General features: G+C 45.8%; 1 protein-coding gene across 4 annotated transcripts in view; it reads left to right on the plus strand.

Moving 5' to 3' along the window:
- The window catches only part of DPY19L4 (dpy-19 like 4), a 132,741-nt gene that overhangs the window by 44,816 nt on the left and 63,504 nt on the right, over positions 1 to 24,421 (plus strand). For all 4 annotated transcript variants that reach the window (XM_063924126.1, XM_063924128.1, XM_063924125.1 and 1 more), the window contains 7 exons: positions 241 to 365; positions 1,623 to 1,713; positions 3,401 to 3,522; positions 3,751 to 3,896; positions 18,799 to 18,922; positions 20,608 to 20,742; positions 21,852 to 21,983. In XM_063924126.1, coding sequence (XP_063780196.1) covers positions 241 to 365; positions 1,623 to 1,713; positions 3,401 to 3,522; positions 3,751 to 3,896; positions 18,799 to 18,922; positions 20,608 to 20,742; positions 21,852 to 21,983 — 875 coding nt within the window. The remainder of the gene's footprint in view (positions 1 to 240; positions 366 to 1,622; positions 1,714 to 3,400; positions 3,523 to 3,750; positions 3,897 to 18,798; positions 18,923 to 20,607; positions 20,743 to 21,851; positions 21,984 to 24,421) is intronic.

The raw sequence follows: 24,421 nt of genomic DNA on the forward strand, positions 1-24,421 counted from the left end.
TGTACACTATCTCCGCACCCTTCCAATGTATCTGTACTTGCTGTATCCTCCACCATCACTTCCCCCTGCCACTGTCATCCAGACCTATAAGCACTATACACTCTTACCTGTATAACCCAAACGTGGCGCTTCTTCCTGGCTGCTTCCAGGACAGTTTATGGCTCGCTTACCTGCATTTTATTATTTCTGTCACCAATTTTATAACTGTACCCCATTGTTTCCATCCCTCTTCTTTTCCAGGTCTTGCAGTGCAGCAGTTTGTAAAGATATTTGTTGGTTGCCTGGTAACGGTTACAAGTGGCATGATGTATGCAGTCTACCTCTCCACCTACCACGAGCGCAAGTTCTGGTTCTCCAGCCGCAGGGTGAGCGTACTGCTTGGTAGTTGGTACACTGACTTTATATGTGTTATACAGGGGATAATGTAACGGGCTGCCCAGTGCAGAGAGACACTCTAGAGGATGGCCGCACGTGACTATTACATCCTCATGTATTGCCAACAGGGCACGTATGTGGATCTAGTCACAGAAGCCCTGCTGACAGTGCAGTGATACTTTACTCTTCTGCTTGATAAGTACACGCACCCGGGAGTCAGTCCATTGGTAATATGCAGAGCTTTAACTACCTCTTTAACTAAGAAGCCTCATGTAGGCAAATAAATACAAATAAATAAAATAAAAAGGTAAAGTGATGGATCAGAAATGTTTAGGTTATTAATTTACAATGATCCCGCTGTCTCTCGGCCTTTGCTAAGTGGGTTCTACAGTGACCTTCTCATAAGGTGCATTGGGGGTTGAATTAGATCTGATTGCTGCTGTGCATTTTCGCACAGCGGATGATCAGCAATTAACTGCGCATGCGCGTCGGCAAACAACAACAGGCATCACCGGTCAGCGAAAGGCTGGTGCGAAAACTCTAATCGCACAGCCATTCCCATGCCGATTGACAGGAGGAGGCCATTTGTGGGCGGTAACTGACCGTTTTCTGTGAGCATCAAGGTAAACTGAGGCGTTCCCAAGAGTTTTCAGGGCGGGTGTGTGACGTCGACTTCGGACCCGATCAGCCTGTTCTCATCGCACTGTAGTAGTAAGTCCTGCACAGAGAATATACACTCCCCTTGGGCGGCGATTAGCTGATCGCAGGACAACAATTTTAGCAGCCCAGTGATCAGGTCTGAATTAGGCCCATTGTGCTATAATCGCGGCTTTACTACTGTATTCTATGTGTATACAAGTTTCTGCTGGCAGTGACCCACCTTAGTCAATTAATTGGCATATGTGATGGAATGTGGCAGAAAAATGGAATCGTGCATTGCATAACTTCCAAATAATTTTCTGGGCTGGTTTGCATACATGAAAAATAGCTCTTTATATTTCACGTCCTCTTCAGTACATCTAGTTTTGTTGTGTTATGAGAGAATTGGGGTCTTTATGAATTATTTGTTGTCATTATTTTATTCTACTGTGGTGTATTAGCAGGACTGTACATTTTATGTCTGTTTCGAAAATATTTCTCACACTCCTTTTAACGTGTAAAGAATTGACATGATTCAGACACATATTGCGTGCATGTGACTGAGTGGTAAATACCCCTCCCTTCTGTGTTGTTTTCTCTTCTTTTAGGACCTTGAACGAGAAATCACATTTCAGGGGGATGGAGCCATTTATTATTCCTTTTATAAGGACATGCTGAGGGCGCCCTCATTTGAAAGAGGTACAAGAGGTCTTCAGATACTAAGAACGCCATAGACCGGAAGACTCGCGATTAGCCGCAATACTGCGACTCATTGGGAAACAATATGATTTTGAAATTATTAATAGTCTACAATTTTGAAGTCGTCAATGTCATAATTAGGGCTTTACAATAAATAAGGGGTGTATAAACAAAATGTTAGCAGGCCTGATCGTGGGAAAGAGAACATCTAAGACTTCAGTTGTATATCGGATGAAACGTAATTTACTTTTCTCAAGCAGAGGGAGATGGATGTTCATGGAAAGTTATATGCTTGCAGTACAAAGAGATTAGCTAATCAGAGGAAACTGATTATTGTATCCCTCCTTAGGCCACAATCCTGTTACAACTACAGCAGTTACTTACAAACAACTGATCTGCTTGCTTTACACCTGTTTGGTCAGGAGTTGCTTCCAAAATAAGGCAGTAAAGGATGAGAGCAGAATCACACTAGTACCCCAGGAACCGCATTCTGCTACTCCTGGAGGGAGAATGTTTGGAGTTATTCTATAGATATTAAAATGTACTTATATAGCGCCAACATATTCCGTAGCATTTAATAAATAGGAACAAACACTGTTCTAAAGTATGACTGTTACCAGACAGACAGAGGTCAGAGAGCCCTGCTTACAATATAATGGATGCATTAAGTACGTATGGTGTAATGGTTAGCATTACTGCCTCACAGCACTGAGGTCCTGGGTTCAATTCCCACCATGGCCCTAACTGTGTGGAGTTTGTATATTCTCCCCATACTTGCGTGGGTTTCCTCCGGGTACTCTAGTTTCCTCCCACAATCCAAAAATATACTGGTAGGTTAATTGGTTCCCAACAAAAATTAACCCAGTGTGAATGTGTGTGTGTGTACATGTGGTAGGGAATATAGATTGTAAGCTCCACTGGGGCAGGGACTGATGTGAATGGACAAATATTCTCTCTGTAAAGCTCTGTGGAATATGTGTGCGCTATATAAGTAACTGGTAATAAATAAATAAATAAATACATTTACTCTTCCTAATTATCTGGGAATCTTCAAGGAACCCACTGCTGCCACCCCTAGGACGATTGTGCCTCTTACTTAAAGCACATCTATTTTGTCAATGATAAATCGAGAGTAATATACAGTATGAAAGGTCAATTTATTGGAAATGACTGACAGTGTTTTCACTGGTTCAGTCAGTTGAGATAAATTCAGTATTTGTGACTTTGTATGCATAAATGTATGTACAAGTTTTATACTGAATGGACCCAGTGAAATGAATAGGGAAAGCTCTGTGTGTACTTTCCCATTATAAACCAGGTGGGCTAGTTATTTAATGCTTTAACATTTGTACCCCCCACTGAATCTTACTGATTCTGTTTTTTCTATTTTAGTTTTCATTTTTGTTTTGTTTACTACATCAGTAGAAATGACAATGTATTTAATTAAGTCATTTATTTGTATTACCGTTATTGTGCTTCTAATGTTGAAAGCACTTACTACTGTTACAATAATGTTATTACACTAACTAGGGTCTTTCAATATTAAACATATTCATAATAATAACAGGTGGATAAATCAAATGAAACCAGACCATCTTCTGTAAAAGTGAATGATTTGAGGCAAGGTGTGAGGTCCCTGCCAGCCATTACCTGTGTTTGGATTACTTTGCTTTTCTGTTCCTTCCAGGTGTATTTGAGCTGGCCTATAACAATAGGACTGTGCCAATGAAGACCATTAATGCTGTACAGCAGATGACGCTGTACCCAGAGCTTATAGCCAGTGCTCTGTATCAGATGTCTGGAAGTCAGGTGAGCACCATATATTCCTTTACTTATTATTGTTCTATATTCCCTGTAAAGGAAGACACCTACAGTGTTTCACTACACAAGGAACACTACCACCAGTGATTCATTGTATTAACCTCTAAGGTTCCTCCATTCAAAACCCAGCTTTTTTGGGATACATTTAGTCCGTGCTTATATTTTATTCCATACCAAGTGCAAATTACCTGACTGCTGTATCTGTGTCCATCGCAGGGTGTTGTGGACCCCGTTTATTTCTACATTGGGATCATATTTGGCCTGCAGGGGATTTATATCAGTGCCTTGTTTGTGACCAGCTGGATAATGAGTGGGACCTGGCTGGCTGGGATGCTGACCGCAGCCTGGTTTATTATTAACAGGTATGAGAAGTAATGAGGTGCTGTAAGCGCTGACCTTTTGCAGGAAGCGACACTTCCAGGTCACACATACACATATATACACACACACACACACACACACACACACACACACACACACACACACACACTCTATTCTCTGTCTGCCCATTTCTCTAACGTCCTAGTGGATGCTGGGAACTCCGAAAGGACCATGGGGAATAGCGGCTCCGCAGGAGACTGGGCACAACTAAAAGCTTTTAGACTACCTGGTGTGCACTGGCTCCTCCCACTATGACCCTCCTCCAAGCCTCAGTTAGATTTCTGTGCCCGGCCGAGCTGGATGCACACTAGGGGCTCTCCTGAGCTCCTAGAAAGAAAGTTTATTTTAGGTTTTTTATTTTACAGTGAGACCTGCTGGCAACAGGCTCACTGCATCGAGGGACTAAGGGGAGAAGAAGCGAACCTACCTGCTAGCAGCTAGCTTGGGCTTCTTAGGCTACTGGACACCATTAGCTCCAGAGGGATCGACCGCATGGAACTGGCCTTGGTGTTCGGTCCCGGAGCCGCGCCGCCGTCCCCCTTACAGAGCCAGAAGCAAGAAGAGGTCCGGAAAATCGGCGGCAGAAGACATCAGTCTTCACCAAGGTAGCGCACAGCACTGCAGCTGTGCGCCATTGCTCCTCATGCACACTTCACACTCCGGTCACTGAGGGTGCAGGGCGCTGGGGGGGGGGCGCCCTGAGCAGCAATAAAAACACCTTGGCTGGCAAATATATCACAATATATAGCCCCAGAGGCTATATATGTGATAAATACCCCTGCCAGAATCCATAAAAAAGCGGGAGAAAAGTCAGCGAAAAAGGGGCGGAGCTATCTCCCTCAGCACACTGGCGCCATTTTCTCTTCACAGTGCAGCTGGAAGACAGCTCCCCAGGCTCTCCCCTGTAGTTTGCAGGCTCAAAGGGTTAAAAAGAGAGGGGGGGCACTAAATTTAGGCGCAATATTGTATATACAAGCAGCTATTGGGAAAAATTCACTCAATATAGTGTTAATCCCTAAATTATATAGCGCTCTGGTGTGTGCTGGCATACTCTCTCTCTGTCTCCCCAAAGGGCTGTGTGGGGTCCTGTCCTCAGTCAGAGCATTCCCTGTGTGTGTGCGGTGTGTCGGTACGGCTGTGTCGACACGTTTGATACGGAGGCTTATGTGATGGCAGAGCAGATGCCGATAAATGTGATGTCGCCCCCTGTGGGGCCGACACCAGAGTGGATGGATAGGTGGAAGGTATAAACCGACAGTGTCAACTCCTTACATAAAAGGCTGGATGACGTAACAGCTATGGGACAGCCGGCTTCTCAGCCCGCGCCTGCCCAGGCGTCTCAAAGGCCATCAGGGGCTCAAAAACGCCCGCTCCCTCAGATGGCAGACACAGATGTCGACACGGAGTCTGACTCCAGTGTCGACGAGGTTGAGACATATACACAATCCACTAGGAACATCCGTTACATGATCCCGGCAATAAAAAATGTGTTACACATTTCTGACATTAACCCAAGTACCACTAAAAAAGGGTTTTATGTTTGGGGAGAAAAAGCAGGCAGTGTTTTGTTCCCCCATCAAATGAGTGAATGAAGTGTGAAAAAGCGTGGGTTCCCCCGATAAGAAACTGGTAATTTCTAAAAAGTTACTGATGGCGTACCCTTTCCCGCCAGAGGATAAGTTACGCTGGGAGATATCCCTATAGGGTGGATAAGGCGCTCACACGTTTGTCAAAAAAGGTGGCACTGCCGTCTTAGGATACGGCCACTTTGAAGGTACCTGCTGATAAAAAGCAGGAGGCTATCCTGAAGTCTGTATTTACACACTCAGGTACTAGACTGAGACCTGCAGATAGTGCTGCTGCAGCGTGGTCTGTAACCCTGTCAAACAGGGATACTATTTCTTTTTCATCCACTAGGGGTCACTGGAGTACTCTTGGGATATGGACGGCTTCCACCGGAAGAAGGCACTGAATAAATTAATTTTTGAGACTACTCCTCCCCTCCATATCCTCGAGCACTCCAGTGTTTTTTCTGTGCTCGACACAGTTAGAAGGCATAGTGGAGCTCGTCCACAAAGTATTGGAATTTTTTCTAAGTTTTTTTTTTTTTCCTTTCAAGGATTTCCACGTCCTTTCCCCCCTTCTAACAGGCGTGGGTCAGGGACAGTGGAAGCGGCTGAGAACAGCCGTGAGTGTCGGACCTCTCTGTAAAGAGCTCCCTCACTCCACCTGCAGGCTGCCTGCAAAAAGCTGGACGGAGCTTGGATGAGAAGCCCCGTCATAGACTTTTGTTACGGTCCAGGTATGTTGGGTAGGGGCGGTCAGCTTATGCTGCCGCCCCACTATTGGGGATTGTATTGGGCATGTTTTACTCACTAACGACCGCTGCCCGGAGCGCGTGTGCATAGGCCGCTTCACGGCTCTATGCAGCGCGCTCTCACTCTCCGCCGCTCCCAGCATCTTAAGTTACCTAGCAGACCGCTGCTCCCTGCGCCGCAGCAGCCGATATGTTCCCCGCTGCCTGGCTACACAGGAGGCCACTCCACTCTATGCTGTGTGTGGCGGGCCGGGAGCGCGTGTGCATAGGCCGCTCCACGGCTCTATGCAGTACGCTCTCTGCTCCCGCTGACCGCCCGCATCAGCCGAGGAGTTCCCCGCTGCCTTGGCATACAGGTACAGGCCGCTCACACGGCCCTATGCAAAGTTCCACAGGCCCCGACCCGGTGCTGTACACGGAGGTCGTGGGGGTGGGGGGAGACATTAGCAGTATTGGCAGTGTTAAGCTTTGTAGAAAAACTTGGTACTTAACATGTTTAATGTTCTCCTGTCTGTTCCAGGATTCCTATATTACATCTCGGCTTAAGAGTGGTACTAGGGGAATTTGGGGGTCAGTTTTCTTATTGCTGGCAGGCACTGCACTTGCCTGATATATACAAGGAACTTTGGTGTTATTACTGAGTCGTGCAGACTGTCTGTGTGTAGTTTGTATTGTCTGTCTTTATAATGAGTAAGACACCAGCAAAATCTAAGAAACATTTTTCATGTCATGTCTGTAAGAGTGTGTTGCCTGATGGATCCACCACATGTACAGCATGTGTTGTTAATACAGCCACAAATACGATTTCCACAGAAGTAAAGCCAGCATCTCTGGACCCTCCATGGGCTTTACTTGCAGATGTATTAGTTGGTTTACAATCAGAGCTGGCCGCCTCTCGTGAAGAAAGAGAGGCGGCAAGATCTGAGTTTAAAATGAGACCATTTGAGTTACCAGGGGAGTCTCAATCTGGTCAGAGGTCCACCTTGAGTGGAAAAGATAAGTTTCCTTTTCCTAATAATTTTCCAGTCTCTGGGATACTAGACCTCACTGAACATGAGTATGAGGAGGGCGAAATAGACCAACAGTCAGATAGTGACGATTTTGACAGCCCAGGTATTGATAATCTCATCAGAGCAGTACGTCAGTCGCTGGAGTTTACGGAAACTGAGGAGCCCCTGACGAATGATGAGGTAGTCTTTACTAAACGACAGAGATCTCCGATGTGTTTCCCTATTTCGGAATCTCTTAATAAAATGTTACTGGAAACACGGAAGAATCCGGATAAACGGTTTTCTATACCTCGTAGATTTAAATCGAGTTACCCGTTTCCAGAGTCCATGACAGCTACATGGGAGAACCCACCATCGGTGGATTCATCCGTATCTAAACTTACAAGGAAGTTAACCATACCAGTACCAACTGCTACTATGCTTAGAGACCCTGCAGATCGTAAAATAGAGGCTATGCTAAGGTCCATGTATACAGCAGCTGGAGTGCTGCTGAGACCTGGGTTGGTTGGCATTTGGGTTACTAAAGCATTAATGGTATGGATAAAAGAGCTCAAGTCGGCTCTGCAAGATGACCATCTTATACTTCTCGCGGATCAAATCTGGGAAGCTGCTGAATATCTATGTACAGCTTCTACTGACGTCTGTCAGCTTACTTCTCGCCTGTCCTCATCGCTAGTCATAGTACGACGAGCACTTTGGCTGCGTTCTTGGCAGGCGGAGACGGAGGTTAAAAAAGGTATAGAGGCATTGCCTTATGATGGCGAGAAGCTTTTTCGGTCCTGAATTGGACAAATGGATTTCTGAGGCTACTGGAGGAAAGTCTGTGTTTCTTCCATCGCCTACAACTATACCTAAACGGAAATATTCTGGTCCGGCGTTCAAATCCTTTAGAACTCAGCCCTTTCGTGGGCAGGGCACAGGAGCAGTCACGCCTGGTAGAAGAGGTCGGGGACGTAGTGCCCGACAATCCAATGCACGTCGTCAAGACACTAAGACACCTAACAAACCAGTGGCATGACGGGCTCCCAGCCCATCTCGGATCTCCAATTGTGGGAGCACGCCTTCAGAGCTTTCAGGGGGCGTGGCTGCAGACGTCCACAGATGGGTGGATCCGCAATTTAGTATTAGAGGGTTACAAAATAGAGTTCGATTATCTTCCGACAGGAAGATTTTTCACGACAGGACTGCCTGTGTCGGACGACAAGAAAGCAGTTCTGCAGGTTGCCATTCAGTCTCTGCTGAATGCTGCAGTTGTAATTCCGGTCCCCGTGCAGGAACAGGGGCAGGGTTATTATTCCAGTCTGTTTCTGGTACCAAAACCAGATGGCTCAGTCAGGCCAATATTGAACCTAAAAGGTCTCAATCATTACGTCACTTACCACAGATTCAAGATGGAATCTCTCAGGTCAGTAATTGCAGGGTTAGAGCCACAGGAATTCATGATTGCACTGGATCTCAAAGATGCGTACTTACACATTCCGATTTGGCCACCTCACCAGAGTTTCTTAAGGTTTGCAATAAGGCGAGACCATTACCAGTTTCAGGCTCTGCCGTTTGGCCTCTCATCAGCGCCTCGGGTATTCACCAAGGTAATGTCCGTGATGATAGCTCATCTCAGGTCCCTAGGAGTAATAATTGTTCCGTATTTGGACGATCTACTCATAAAGGCTCCGTCTCAACAATTGCTTCTCCAGCATGCTTTGCTAACGTACAATGTACTAGTTCAGCACGGTTGGATAGTCAGTTTAAAGAAATCACATCTAATTCCGTGTCAACGACTTCAATTCCTAGGGATGATTCTCGATACAGTAAATCAAAAGGTTTACCTGCCACAACAGAAAGTACAGGTCATTCGTCATCTGGTGCAATTAGTGCTCAAGCCACGCACAGTCTCAGTACATTTGTGCATTCGCCTTTTAGGCACAATGGTGGCGGCTTTCGAAGCACTTCAGTTCGGAAGATTTCACTCACGTCCGTTTCAACTGGAGGTGTTAGCGCAATGGTCGGGATCACATCTGCAGATGCACCACAGGGTGAGATTGTCGCCACAAGTCAGGGTGTCTCTTCTCTGGTGGTTAAAAATACACAATCTATCTGCAGGGAGACGATTCGGCGTCGTGAATTGGATAATTCTGTCAACAGACGCAAGTCTCAGAGGTTGGGGAGCTGTAGTTCAGAGTTATCGGCTCCAGGGCCTCTGGGCAGATCACGAAAGATCGCTATCCATAAATGTTCTGGAACTCAGGGCGATTTACAATGCTCTAAGACAAGCAGTGTACATGTTTCGTTTTCAGACTGTTCAGGTGCAGTCAGACAATGCGACGGCAGTCGCATACATAAACAAACAAGGAGGAACGAGAAGCCGCATGGCAATGCGGGAAGTAGCTCGGATCCTCAGATGGGCCGAATATCACCAGGTGATATTGTCGGCAGTGTTCATTCCGGGAGTGGACAACTGGGAGGCAGATTTTCTCAGTCGTCTGGATTTTCATCCAGGAGAGTGGGCATTAAATCCAGAAGTGTTTCAGATGTTGATCCAGAGGTGGGGTTACCCTCAGGTGGATCTGATGGCATCCCGCCACAATCATCAGGTGTCACGATATGTGTCCAGAACAAGAGATCCAGGGGCAGTGGCGGTGGATGCTCTCACAGCCGCGTGGCCGTACAGCCTCGTGTATCTGTTTCCACCGTTTCCGCTGCTCCCGCTGTTGCTAAAACGGATCAAGAGAGGGTCCGTCACAGTCATACTAATAGCGCCTCATTGGCCTCGGAGAACTTGGTTCTCGGATCTCCTCGGTTTACTCGCAGACGATCCGTGGCCACTCCCACTACGTCCGGACCTGTTACAACAGGGTCCGTTCCTTTACCCCGATTTAGCGCGGCTGCGTTTGACGGGGTGGCTGTTGAAAAGGCCATCTTGAGAAGAGAGGGCATTCCGGAGTCTGTTATACCAACCATGGTACGAGCTAGGAAGCCGTTTACGGCAGCTCATTATTACAGAATCTGGCGTACTTATATAGGTTGGTGTGAAGCTCGGAAGTTTCCGACATCATCTTTTAATTTATCCCGTCTTTTGTTATTTTTACAGATGGGGTTAGATGGAGGACTACGTCTTTCCACACTAAAGGGGCAGGTATCTGCGTTGTCAATTTACTTTCAAAGGAAATTGGCCTCGTTGCCGTCAATACATACGTTTCTACAGGGTGTAATGAGGATACAGCCTCCTTTCATTCCACCTACAGCACCATGGGACTTGAATCTGGTTTTAGATTTCTTACAGTCCGATTACTTTGAACCCTTACAACAAGTGGATATTAAATTTCTCACTTGGAAAACGATTTTTCTTTTAGCCTTAGCTTCGGCTAGGCGAGTTTCAGATCTGGGTGCCTTGTCGTGCAAGTCACCGTATTTAGTTTTTCATGATGACAGAGCGGAACTTCGGACGAATCCCGCTTTTCTACCAAAGGTAGTGTCGTCTTTTCACATCAATCAACCAATAGTAGTTCCGGTATTAACAGAGAATGCTGAAACGTTGGATGTGGTTCGCGCATTACGCGTCTATGTATCCCGAACGTCTACGGTTCGTAAGACGGATACGTTGTTTGTTCTCTATGATGCGGCTAAGAGGGGTTGGCCAGCCTCTAAGCAGACCTTATCCAGATGGATCAAACTGACCATACGTCAGGCTTACCTTCATGCTAGGTTACAGCCACCTACATCAGTAACAGCTCATTCCACACGTTCTGTGGGAACGTCATGGGCAGCGAGTCGTGGGGCTTCTACGACACAGCTTTGCCGTGCGGCTACTTGGTCTTCAGTGCACACGTTTGTGCGCTTTTACAAGTTTGATACGTTCGCGGCATCAGCATCTAGCTTTGGCCGTTTAGTGTTACAAGTGCCAAACAGCTCTCCCGCCACGGAGGAAACTTTGGTACATCCCAAGAGTACTCCAGTGACCCCTAGTGGATGAAAAAGAAAGTAGGATTTTGGTACTTACCAGGTAAATCCTTTTCTTTGAATCCATAGGGGGCACTGGACGCCCACCCAGAGCAGTTTATCTGTTTTAGGAAGTTCAGTGGTTCTTATGGTAACACACTTTCACGACTGGTTTAAATTTAACAAAGGTTAATCAGTTAGGGTGTCAACTGTTTAGTTGTCTGTTACGTTTTGTGTCAACTTTATTGTTGTCCGTGAGATTATAGGTAATTCTCCTTTTGTCAATCTCTCTATCGATCCTGTTCGGCTCAGTAAAAAACACTGAAGTGCTCGAGGATATGGAGGGGAGGAGTAGTCTCAAAAATTAATTTATTCGGGGCGTGGCTTGACACAGCATTGTGTAGGCAGCTTCCTGTCAGAGCTCCTGCTAATATCCTGATCTATCTCCTGTTTCCCTGGTGTTCTGTGGCTGAAAATTTCTGCAAGAGTGCAGTACCCCCCTCTGCTCCTGCAGTGTGAATTTGGGGATCCTCTGTGCCAAGAGTCCTAACTTACTGGCTGGTGCAGTCTGTGACTGGATCCTGAGGCAGACTCTGCTCTCAGTGTGGCTGTTTCTCCTGCTGCAGCTCTGCCCTCACTCAGCTGCTGGGGCCAATGTGCTCAGGGCTGGTGAGCTTGTATTATACACAGCACACATTCCACTGCCTGTCCCCTTCTTCTCCCCTGGTGCGGATATTACTGAGCACATAGTATTACAGAGACAACACTCCCTGTGAATTTGGGACAGAGCTTTAACTATAACCGTAGTGCAGGGAAGAGCACTGTATGCCTGGCTCCCTCTCACCTCTAGAACACATTTGCTGGACTCACACGCCTATGTTCTTTGGATGAGCCGAGCTCCTGTGTGTATAACTCTGCTCCCTTTCTACCAGTGGATCTTCCTCTTGCTCCTACAGTATATTGCTTCTCCCCCCTGCAGCCATGTTTAATCCTGTTCATACTTCTGAACATTCGGTCTCAATCATCCTGAAGGCTATCGCGGAATCCGAGCAAAGGGTTCTTAATATGTTTGGAGTAGAGACTGTTGCAGTAACTGGTTCTCCTGTGGGGTCCACCTGCCCACCAGTGCTGCTACCCTCTGAACCTTTGGGGGAGCTTGTATCTGTGATGCCTGCCGCTCCGCTACAGTCTATGCTTAATGCTGGAGGTTCCTCCGACGAACGCATTGTGAACAAAATGGGGGAGTTGCGGATTCTTCCTGCGCATATTCACCGTTATTTGCAGTGGGTGATGGCGCGTGGGATGTCGGTGACTGCCTCCGTCTCATCGTTGGTGACCGTATGGACCTCCATTGCAATTTTCTTTGAGGGTCCGCAGTGTGACCTCCTTGATAATGGGGGAGAACGGTATTGTATCATTTCGCAGTTAATTGTGATGTTTGGGAGAGGGATGGTTCTCCATTCTACATTTACCGTGGAACTGTGGCCTATCCTCTTATCTATCTGGCTAATGCTGTGCGGGATGGTTGCTGGCTCCACTACCTTCCTGACTACTGCTCGTGTACCGCTAAATGACTTGATTCCAGAGTGGGCTTATCCTCCGGACTGATTTTCTTTCTTTCCAAGTCTGTATAATACCTCACTGGTAACCGGGTCCTTGGCTGTGTTCTATTTTATTGTTGATACTTTCTTAAATACTATGTTCTATTGTTTTTTGTATGTCTTACCATTGATATAATTTCGTTATTTGATGGTTTTAAGATACGTTTTATTTGACCATCGCTTATTTAAGGGTTACATATCTCTATATACTGTTGTTCCTGTAGGGTGCTACCAGCACTATTCCTTATATTTCCGGGTCGGTTATCATATCTCTATATTTGCATTTTCATTTTTTATTTTTATTTTTTATTCTCATATGAGGGAGATCTACTCTATTTACTGTTCGGCGATATTTCTTCTTTTTTTTTTTTTTTTTGCCCCAGTCACTTATTTTTTATTTATCCTGGTATTAGGGAAGGGAGGGAGGGGGGTGTTAGACAGTTAGGTCACGTAGTTTAATGGGGGGCGGGGGGGTTGGGGATCCAGGTATACCTAGGTTGGGGATAGGCTATACAGGGTGGGGGGTTTTGAGGTGGTTTGTTTTGGGGGGTTTTGTTATTTGTTCTGTATTGTAGGGATTTTTGTTTTATCTCTAGGAGCAGCAGAGGTCTTAGGATTTTAATTATTTATCTTTTTTTTTCTGTATACTCAGGCAGGTGTTTTATCTATAATTTGCAGTGCCAATACTTTTGTATTTTTCTACGCCTCATGGGTCAGTCTTTTTTATTTTTTTATTTTATCATTTTATCCTCAATGTGTGAGCTCACATGGCGCCTGTGGGCTCTTACTCTTACTGCTTATTGCTATAATGTGGGGCGTAATGTATATCCTGTACTATTAGACATGTACTGCAATTGTATTCTGTGTCTCCTGTCTGACCGTACTTCTGATTGCATCCTGCATACTTTACTATACCTGCCGGTATTGTTTGTTTTATATGTATACTTTTTTTTATTTTTTTTCATATTATTCTTTTTGGGATGTTCATTTAAAACTTTCAATAAAAAATACGCAATTTAAAAAAAAATTAATTTATTCAGTGCCTTCTTCCGGTGGAAGCCGTCCATATCCCAAGAGTACTCCAGTGCCCCCTATGGATTCAAAGAAAAGGATTTACCTGGTAAGTACCAAAATCCTACTTTTGCGAACATAAGACGTCGTCTTATATATGAGGGATGCACAGAGGGATATTTTGCCGGCTGGCATCCAGAATTAATGCAATGTCCATTCTGTCAGGAGGGTATTAGAGACCCGACACTGGACAGGTGATGCTGACTTTAAAAGGCACATAGAGCCTTATAAGGGTGAGGAATTGTTTGGGGATGGTCTCTGGGACCTCGTATCCACAGCAACAGCTGGGAAGAAAAATTTTTTACCTCAGGTTTCCTCACAGCCTAAGAAAGCACTGTATTATCAGGTACAGTCCTTTTGGCTTCAAAAAAGCAAGCGGGTAAAAGGCGCTTCCTTTCTGCACAGAGACGAGGGAAGAGGGAAAAAGCTGCACCAGTCAGCCAGTTCCCAGAATCAAAATTCTTCCCCCGCTTCCTCTGAGTCCACCGCATGACGCGGGGGCTCCACAGGCGTAGCCAGGTACGGTGGGGGGCCGCCTCAAAAATTTCAGCGATCAGTGGGCTCGCTCACAGGTGGATCCCTGGATCCTTCAAGTAGTATCTCAGGGGTACAAGCTGGAATTCGAGGCGTCTCCCCCCCGCCGTTTCCTCAAATCTGCCTTGCCGACAACTCCCTCAGGCAGGGAGGCTGTGCTAGAGGCAATTCACAAGCTGTATTCCCAGCAGGTGATAGTCAAGGTGACCCTACTTCAACAAGGACGGGGTTACTATTCCACACTGTTTGTGGTACCGAAACCGGACGGTTGGGTGAGACCCATTTTAAATTTGAAATCCTTGAACACATACATAAAAAAATTCAAGTTCAAGATGGAATCGCTCAGGGCGGTTATTGCAAGCCTGGAGGAGGGGGATTACATGGTATCCCTGGACATCAAGGAGGCTTACCTACATGTCCCCATTTACCATCCTCACCGGGAGTACCTCAGATTTGTGGTACAGGATTGCCATTACCAATTCCAAACACTGCCGTTTGGACTGTCCACGGCACCGAGGGTCTTTACCAAGGTAATGGCAGAAATGATGATACTCCTTCGAAAAAAGGGAGTTTTAATTATCCCGTACTTGGACGATCTCCTTATAAAGGCGAGGTCCATGGAGCAGTTGTTGGTCGGAGTAGCACTATCTCGGGAAGTGCTACAACAGCACGGATGGATTCTATACATTCCAAAGTCACAGCTGGTTCCTACCACACACCTGCTGTTCCTGGGGATGGTTCTGGACACAGAACAGAAAAAAGTGTTTCTCCCGCAGGAGAAAGCCAAGGAGCTGTCATCTCTAGTCAGAGACCTCCTGAAACCAAAACAGGTATCGGTGCATCACTGCACACGAGTCCTGGGAAAATGGTAGCTTCTTACAAAGCAAAATTCCATTCGGCAGGTTCCATGCAAGAACCTTTCAGTGGGACCTCTTGGACAAGTGGTCGGGATCGCATCTTCAGATGCATCGGCTGATAACCCTGTCTCCAAGGACCAGGGTATCTCTACTGTGGTGGCTGCAGAGTGCTCATCTTCAAGAGGGCCCGCAGATTCGGCATACAGGACTGGGTCCTGGTAACCACGGATGCCAGCCTTCGAGGCTGGGGGGCAGTCACACAGGGAAGAAATTTCCAATGACTTTGGTCAAGTCAGGAGTCGTCCCTACACATAAATATTCTGGAACCGAGGGCCATTTACAATGCCCTAAGTCTGGCAAGGCCTCTGCTTCAAAACAGCCGGTACTGATCCAATCAGACAACATCACGGCAGTCGCCCATGTAAACCGACAGGGCGGCACAAGAAGCAGGATGGCGATGGCAGAAGCCACAAGGATTCTCCGATGGGCGGAAAATCACGTCTTAGCACTGTCAGCAGTGTTCATTCCGGGAGTGGACAACTGGGAAGCAGACTTCCTCAGCAGACACGACCTACACCCGGGAGAGTGGGGACTTCATCCAGAAGCCTGCCAACTGTTGGTAAACCGTTGGGAAAGGCCACAGGTGGACATGATGGCGTCCCGCCTAAACAAAAAACTAGATATTGCGCCAGGTCAAGGGACCCTCAGGCAATAGCTGTGGACGTTCTAGTGACACCGTGGGTGTACCAGTCGGTTTATGTATTCCCTCCTCTGCCTCTCATACCAAAGGTACTGAGAATAATAAAACGAGGAGTAAGAACGATACTCGTGGTTCCGGATGGGCCAAGAAGAGCTTGGTACCCAGAACTTCAAGAAATGATATCAGAGGACCCATGGCCTCTACCGCTCAGACAGGATCTGCTACAGCAGGGGCCCTGTCTGTTCCAAGACTTACCGCGGCTGCGTTTGACGGCATGGCGGTTGAATTCCGGATCCTAAAGGAAAAGGGCATTCCGGAGGAAGTCATTCCTACGCTGATAAAAGCCAGGAAAGAAGTAACCGCAAACCATTATCACCGTATTTGGCGAAAATATGTTGCGTGGTGTGAGGCCAGGAAGGCCCCAACAGAGGAATTTCAGCTGGGTTGTTTTCTGCACTTCCTACAGTCAGGAGTGACTATGGGCCTAAACTTGGGTTCCATTAAGGTCCAGATTTCGGCTCTGTCGATTTTCTTCCAGAAAGAACTGGCTTCACTGCCTGGAGTTCAGACATTTGTAAAGGGAGTGCTACATATTCAGCCCCCTTTTGTGCCTCCTGTGGCACCTTGGGATCTCAACGTGGTGTTGAGTTTCCTAAAATCACATTGGTTTGAGCCACTTAAAACTGTGGATTTGAAATATCTCACGTGGAAAGTGGTCATGTTATTGGCCTTGGCTTCGGCCAGGCGTGTGTCAGAATGGGCGGCTTTGTCATGTAAAAGCCCTTATCTGATTTTCCATATGGATAGGGCAGAATTGAGGACTCGTCCCCAGTTTCTCCCTAAGGTGGTATCAGCTTTTCACTTGAACCAACCTATTGTAGTGCCTGCGGCTACTAGGGACTTGGAAGATTCCAAGTTACTGGACGTAGTCAGGGCCTTAAAAAAATTATATTTCCAGGACGGCTGGAGTCAGGAAAACTGACTCGCTTTTTATCCTGTAGGCACCCAACAAAATAGGTGCTCCTGCTTCTAAGCAGACTATTGCTCGCTGAATTTGTAGCACAATTCAGCTGGAGCATTCTGCGGCTGGATTGCCGCATCCTAAATCAGTAAAAGCCCATTCCACGAGGAAAGTGGGCTCATCTTGGGCGGCTGCCCGAGGGGTCTCTGCTTTACAACTTTGCCGAGCTGCAACTTGGTCAGGGGCAAACACGTTTGCTAAATACTACAAATTTGATACCCTGGCTGAGGAGGACCTTGAGTTCTCTCATTCGGTGCTGCAGAGTCATCCGCACTCTCCAGCCCGTTTGAGAGCTTTGGTATAATCCCCATGGTCCTTTCGGAGTTCCCAGCATCCACTAGGACGTTAGAGAAAATAAGATTTTACTCACCGGTAAATCTATTTCTCGTAGTCCGTAGTGGATGTTGGGCGCCCGTCCCAAGTGCGGATTGTCTGCAATACTTGTATATAGTTATTGTTAACTAAAGGGTTATTGTTATGAGCCATCTGTTGAAAGGCTCAGTTATGTTTCATACTGTTAACTGGATATGGTATCATGAGTTATACGGTGTGATTGGTGTGGCTGGTATGAGTCTTACCCGGGATTCAAAATCCTTCCTTATTGTGTCAGCTCTTCCGGGCACAGTATCCTAACTGAGGCTTGGAGGATGGTCATAGTGGGAGGAGCCAGTGCACACCAGGTAGTCTAAAAGCTTTCTTTTAGTTGTGCCCAGTCTCCTGCGGAGCCGCTATTCCCCATGGTCCTTTCGGAGTTCCCAGCATCCACTACGGACTACGAGAAATAGAATTACCGGTGAGTAAATTCTTATTTTTACCTTTATTATTTTTCAGCAATTAGACCACTAAACAGTCACTGCCGTGTAACATATGTGTGTTTATGCACATTTCTAAGCACAAAATGCTGGCTGTAGATAAACACATATCCACAAGCCCATTGATGTTAATTCCCACCTATGTTAGTACTTGGTAGTACATGCTGTGGGCTTCACTGTTCTTCTCTTATGCTCAGAGAGTATTTTCAGACATTGGCCTAGTTTCTTGCGCTTCTCCACTTGATCAGTGAGATAGCGGGGAGATGTACTAAGCAGTGATAAAAGTATAGAAGTGAGCCAGTGGAGAAGTTGTCCATGGCAACCACACAGCATTGACGTAACATTTATAATTTGCATACTATAAAAGTATACAGAGCAGCTGATTGGTTGCCATGGGCAACTTCTCCACTGGCTCACTTCTCCGCTTTTATCACTGCTTAGTACATGTCCCCCTAAAGTTCCCCCACGTGTACTGACATTAGCTATTAAACCTACGGGCATAATATAAATTTTATTTAAATAAGGAAACCTGTTGAGAAGCATTTTAACTGCCAGCATTATGGATTGGGACAGATGGGTTCTGTAATGGGTCTGGTCAAATTAACAATGTGTCTGGTATCTCCAATACAGACGGCACCCTTCAATCACATCTGCCCTCGCTCAACTTAAAAGGCAGAACTGGATTGGGACAGGGCAAGCAAAGTTTAGCAAGGGCGTACTCGACAAAATATCTGTAATTCTGAGCTAGAAGTAAGCAAATATATGCTGATTGTAAGTGGATTTTTTTTTGCACCTGTACTTGGCCATCAAACTAGATGCAACAGGTCATTCATTACGTAAAGAACAGTCTGTTGCATCTAGTTTGATGGACAAGTATAGGTCCTCATTAACGGTTTTGCTAGTATGCCTCATTCAGTTAATTAGCCCGATGCTAGACCTTTTTTTGCCTATTTGTACTTCCACAGTAGATAGCAGATGAATTAATATATGTTTCTGTATTGCTGCCTCCTGCGTTTCCTTCCAGGACAGATACTACGCGAATGGAAGACTCCATTCCACTGAGAGAAAACTGGGCTCTCCCGTACTTTGCGTGTCAGGTTGCTGCGCTCACAGGCTTTCTAAGGAACAACAGCAATTTGTCTGTAGAGGTAAGAGTAATGGTGTGTACACACGGTGAGATTTTTTCTTACGATTTTGACTATATAGTCAAAATTGTAAAAAAAAGTTAGTGCAGATCGCAAGGTGAAAGTCACCTTGTGATGCCGATGCGTGGTCCTGCACGGTCGGCATCTCAAGAATAGATAGACTGTGCAGGCAAGTCAATTTTGACTCTCTCTATAGAAGAGAGAGTCAAAATTTACATTTAGCCAAAATCGCACATAGTCACTATCGCAAGCACATAATGAGTGTGCTTGCGATACTGACTATGTGCCGACCTGGCCCCTGTCGCATAGTGAGAATCGGGCATAGCCCGAATCTCACAGTGTGTATGGGCCTTAGCCAGAGTTCTGCTGCAGAACATCTCATCACTTATCCTTCTGCTGCCCCTGGAGTTCCTCCCCTACCACATGATGCGCTATAGAGCAGAGGATGTGGCCAATCCAGCCAAACGTGATGCACAACCCTACATGCAAATTACCAATTCCAATTAGGACAGCATTTCTGTATGTTGGCTATTAACGTAAGTTGAATAATTGTGCCAGCAACATTTGCAGTGCACATAGATTGTCGGTTGTCTATTGTGCTTTATTTGCCAAGAACGGATATTTTCTGTATATGGAAAAGGCGTACGTAGGTCCGAAACATTGATAATGATTGCTAAATAAACCAGAGTATTTATGCATTTTTGCATTTACTATTTTATTTATGTTCTGGCACCAAACCTTAAATTGGATTACTATCACCTTGGGAGTGCCCACTATTCTATCAATATTACCGTAGCTTGGAGGTGGGCGCTCTGTACCACGAGGGTCATGCAGGTGGGTGCCAGAAGAATGATGAACATTAGAGTAAATAGAAGTAAGTCTCCACAATTGATGATTAAACAAAAAAAATTATAATATTTTTTATAAAGTCAACATTTCAGACCTTTTAAAAAGCAAAATAAAAACTTTACAATTTTAGCAAGACCAGCCCCCTTAAGGATTCCAACTAGCCTTGTATTGGTGTCTAGTCTCTTGTACCACTAGTCCAGGCTGGCAAGGCCTAGTGCTGTTCAGTCTAAAATCGGGGGAACCCTTTTGTGGGGTTTCATCCTGATTTTGCAGTAACCGGCAATTGGCTGAAAGTGCTAGTTCTGCTTAGAGTTTAGTGGGGATCTTTGCACATTCGTTCATTGCAGGCCCCTACTGTCCAGATCTTTATTTTATTTTGTCTAGGAGTCAAATCATAAACTGATTAATGTGTAAGGAGAAAGGATTTGTGATACGACTGCTAGGGACAGTATATCTGGCTTATCTGATGATATATCTGTCAGTGTATGGAGTCAACTTCATGGTCAGACAATTGTTGAGTTAGTTTGATGTGATGAAAAATGTGTCCGTTATAACCGGCTTAAGGGGGTGATACTTAGGGGTGGGTCTATTTACTAAGCCTTGGACGGAGATAAAGTACCAGCCAATCAGCTCCTAACTGTCATTTCACAGGCTGGGTTTGAAAAATGACAGTTAGAGCTGGTTGGCTGGTACTTTATCTCTGTTGCCTTTATGTCCATCCAAGGCTTAGTAAATAGACCCCTTAGCTTAGGACTTTCTCAATGATCTCTCGTCCTGCTCTTCTGGCGGGGTTGTGGATCGGTGGTTGATTATCTGTCACTCTTGCATTCCTTTTGCAGAGGTTCTGTTACCTGCTGATGAGTGCATCTACCTACACTTTTATAATGATGTGGGAGTACAGCCACTACCTGCTTTTCATACAGGCCTTGTCTCTGTGTCTGCTTGATGGCCTGTCACTCGTCAAGAAAGAAAAGGTAAAACTGTCTGATACAAACCCCAAACCTGAACAGTAGGTATATTAGCAGGCTGCAGGCTTTCCATTCCTTTTATGCCATCAACATCACAGAAGCCACTGCAATTTGCTGGAAACAAATGACCACACCTAGGGCCTGATTCCCAGATATACTTAATGCCAATATTTACGGAGTTGAGTGATAATCGTCCGGCTGTGCAAGCATCACGGTTGCACTGCGTATGCACCAAGGTACCTTAGCGATGCCGCTTGCAGTGAGGATTATTTTGTAAAGTGATTGACAGTCAGGGACCATTTGGTAAAGGTAACAGGGAGTGGTGGCGTAAATGCAGATGTGTCGCAACCATTTCCGGGGCTTGACTCCATCTACAGCTGCGATCCCGTATGCAGAAAACACAGCGCCAGCATCTCAATTCCCGTGGCCAATCAGGGCATAAGTAAGGTTACTCAGTCGGTTTTCAAGGGATGTGTGACCTCCGCTGTGTATTTGGACGCAGTTTTCTGGATTAGTGAAGCTGCCAGCGGGCGTCAATAGAAATCCAGGCGTCTGTGTCATTTGCATATGGGATCGCAGCTGCGAATGCATTAACGTACATCTGTGAATCAGGCTCATGCAGTGGCAGATAGCTCTGTGATGTCATATAATGTGAATTCATTTTCAGAAGTCGTTTTATGTATGACCTTTTTTTTTTTCTTCTTTTCATTTCTTTTTTTCAACCTCTGCTCCACTCCATCCATCCACCCACTGACTGGTCTTTATTAGCACCAACAGTCATTAGTCACAAGTAAGGGTTTTGCATTTCATTTATCAAAGCCCTTTTTTTGTTTTCGTTTAAATTTAAAGGGCCGATGCTAAATCTTCTGTGGTTTGCAAAAAAAAAAAAAAAACCCGTTACATAAATTTCCTAATTCCATGGAATTTGCAGGTTGAAAAAAAAACCCCATTGCAATACAGAATAAAATAAAGCCCATCTTCCTAAGGTTGACTCTTGCAGATTTTACCACAATGACCTTAGATGATTGTGAACAGTGTCGTTGCGCTCAGCCAGGCAGAATGTGGTTTTATACAATGTCCATTGCTGATCACATGACTGTTGTTTTGTTTCTTAGGTGCATGACGTACATAAAATGTACTTATTCTCTGTGTTTTTGGGATATTTACTCCAGTTTGAGAATTTGGCTCTGCTGACCTCACCCCTGTTGTGCCTTGTAGTAGGTTCAAGGATTGCCAAAAGCCTCCAGGTAATAGATGGAAAAAATGTAGTTGTTATGTGTGTATATATCACCTTTGTACTATCTTTATAATAAAGGCTCATTATAATATATAATTTATGCTTATATACTTAAGAAGGACACAGTTGTAAGAGATCCTGTAGGTACAGCTTTGCAGAGACATCTGCAGTTTAGTTTTATCTATGGAATAGAGCTGCAGAATATATTGCTGTGACCCTCCCAGTCCCACCCCCCACCTCCAGAGTTTCACCGCAGGGGCGTTTTAAGAGAGGAGGAGGTCCGTGTGCAGCCTTCTGCATCAGGAGCCCCCTCCTCTCAGACCGATGCACAAGGTTTCAATACTTACCTCTCCGGAGTTCCCCTGCGGTGCCATCCTTCTCCGCAGCGACAATAGAGTCTGTGCACAGACTGTTGCGCATGCGCAAACCTCCGGTAACACGGCGCGTCGGCCATTTTCTTGAAGATTTTCCCAATGCGCATGTGCGAAACTCTGGAAAAATGGCCGCCGTGCCACGTTTCCGGAGTTGTTCCCCCTAGTGTTCAGACTCTGTTGCACTGCCGAGAAGGGATGGCTCCGACGGGAGACTCCAGAGAGGTAAGTATTAAACAAATGGGTGCGGAGTGGGCACCCCTGGACCCCGCACACACTGCATCCATTATAGATACGCCAATGTCTCACCGTGCTAAAAACTCTTTACACCGCTATATGTTACTCATTAGGTTACATAAAAACTCTTTACACCGCTATATGTTACTCATTAGGTTACAGGCTGTAGACCGCTATATAACACCCATTCGGTTACAGGCTGTAGACAGCTATATAATACCCATTAGGTTACAGGCTATAGACCGCTATATAACACCCATTAGGTTACAGGCAGTAGACCGCTATATAACACCCATTAGGTTACAGGCTGTAGTGTTGCCCATAGCTTGCAGAGTCTCTCGCAGATTCCAAGGAGTAGATTTAGTAAAGCTTCTAAAAATTTAAAGTGATGGTGTTGCCCATAGCAACCAATCAGATTCTGTCTATCATTTTCTAGGATGCAGTAGAGAAATGGGGTGTGGATCATTAGGTCGACCAGAATTAGGTCAACAGTCAGTGTGTCAACCCCATATGGTCAACAGGGTCATTAGGTCACCATGTAAAAGGCAGACACTTGAAAAAGGTTGACAGGTACAACAGGTCAACATGGAAATGGTGACCCCAGTTAGTGTATCGCGTCCACTTGCGTGGCATGATTAGCTCTCCGCGCTTCTGGCAAGGTTACCATTCCCAGTCGTAGCCTACGTGGATGGTAAATGATGAAAAAGTTGAAAAAGAACAAAAAAAAAGCTTGCGTGTAGTCCATATGAACCTGTCGTCCTTTTTATCATGTCGACCATATAGGGTTGACCTATTGACTGTCGACCTATCATCCGGAATCCAGAGAATTGCTAGCTAGAATCAGGTTGCTGTGGGCAACACCAACACTTTCAATTTTTAGACTCTTTAGTAAATCTACCACCAAGAATGTATATGAGCTGGTGAATGAGATCTTATAGAGACACAACAAGCCTATACTTGCTGCAATTCCATTTTTGTAAAGCAGATGAGGTGGCATCTTATTTTCTCTTTCATCCACTAGGGGACACTGGAACAGTCTTATACAATAGGGGTGTGAACCTTGCAACCGGAGGTGTGGCACAATCTAAAATTAGCATTGTCTGCACAGCCGGCTCCTCCCCCTTCACAGCCCTCCTCCCTCAGTTTGAAAAATTGTGCTAGGAGGAAAGAAGCACAATATGGGAGCTCTGCTCCATAAAGAAATGTATTTATATTTTTTGTTTTGTCATTTATGACCGGCCCAATCCCTCCTAACTAAAAGGAGGGTGCAGGTTTTTTCTTTAAAAGGAAGATGGTGCCCAATCCCTCCTAAATGAAAGGAGGGTGCAGGCGTTACTACATGAAGACAAGTTCAACCCAATAAAAGGGGGACAAATGTCTTCAGAATAGAGAGAGACAAGGATCCCAACTAAAGGGATCTACATCTCTCTCTCCAGGAGAATCCGAAACATCAGGGCAACTGTGAGTACTGGTTGTAGTGTCACCTCTCCATTTGACACTGGTGTCCGGGCAGACCCGCTCTCCCTCCCTCCACCTACTTTGTAAGCACTGCATTCGCTGGCTCCGTGTCTCCGCGGCTGACAGCCTCAGCGCCTCTGCACTCCCTGAGCCACTAGGTTATAACAGCGGCAGAGTCCTTCCAAGCCCTCCCCCACACCGGGTTTGTAATTCTGCATTCGCGGCTGACAGCCGCAGCATCTCCCGCTCCCCCCGCCGCTGGCTCCGTGTTTCCGCGGCTAACAGCCGCAGCGTCCCTGCACTCCCTGGACCGCTGGGTTACTTAATAGCAACAGCGCCTTTGCTAGTGGGAGACCTGAGCCGCTCTTACATAGTACACGGC

Source organism: Pseudophryne corroboree, chromosome 5, assembly GCF_028390025.1.
Source record: "Pseudophryne corroboree isolate aPseCor3 chromosome 5, aPseCor3.hap2, whole genome shotgun sequence".
NCBI lineage: Eukaryota > Metazoa > Chordata > Amphibia > Anura > Myobatrachidae > Pseudophryne > Pseudophryne corroboree.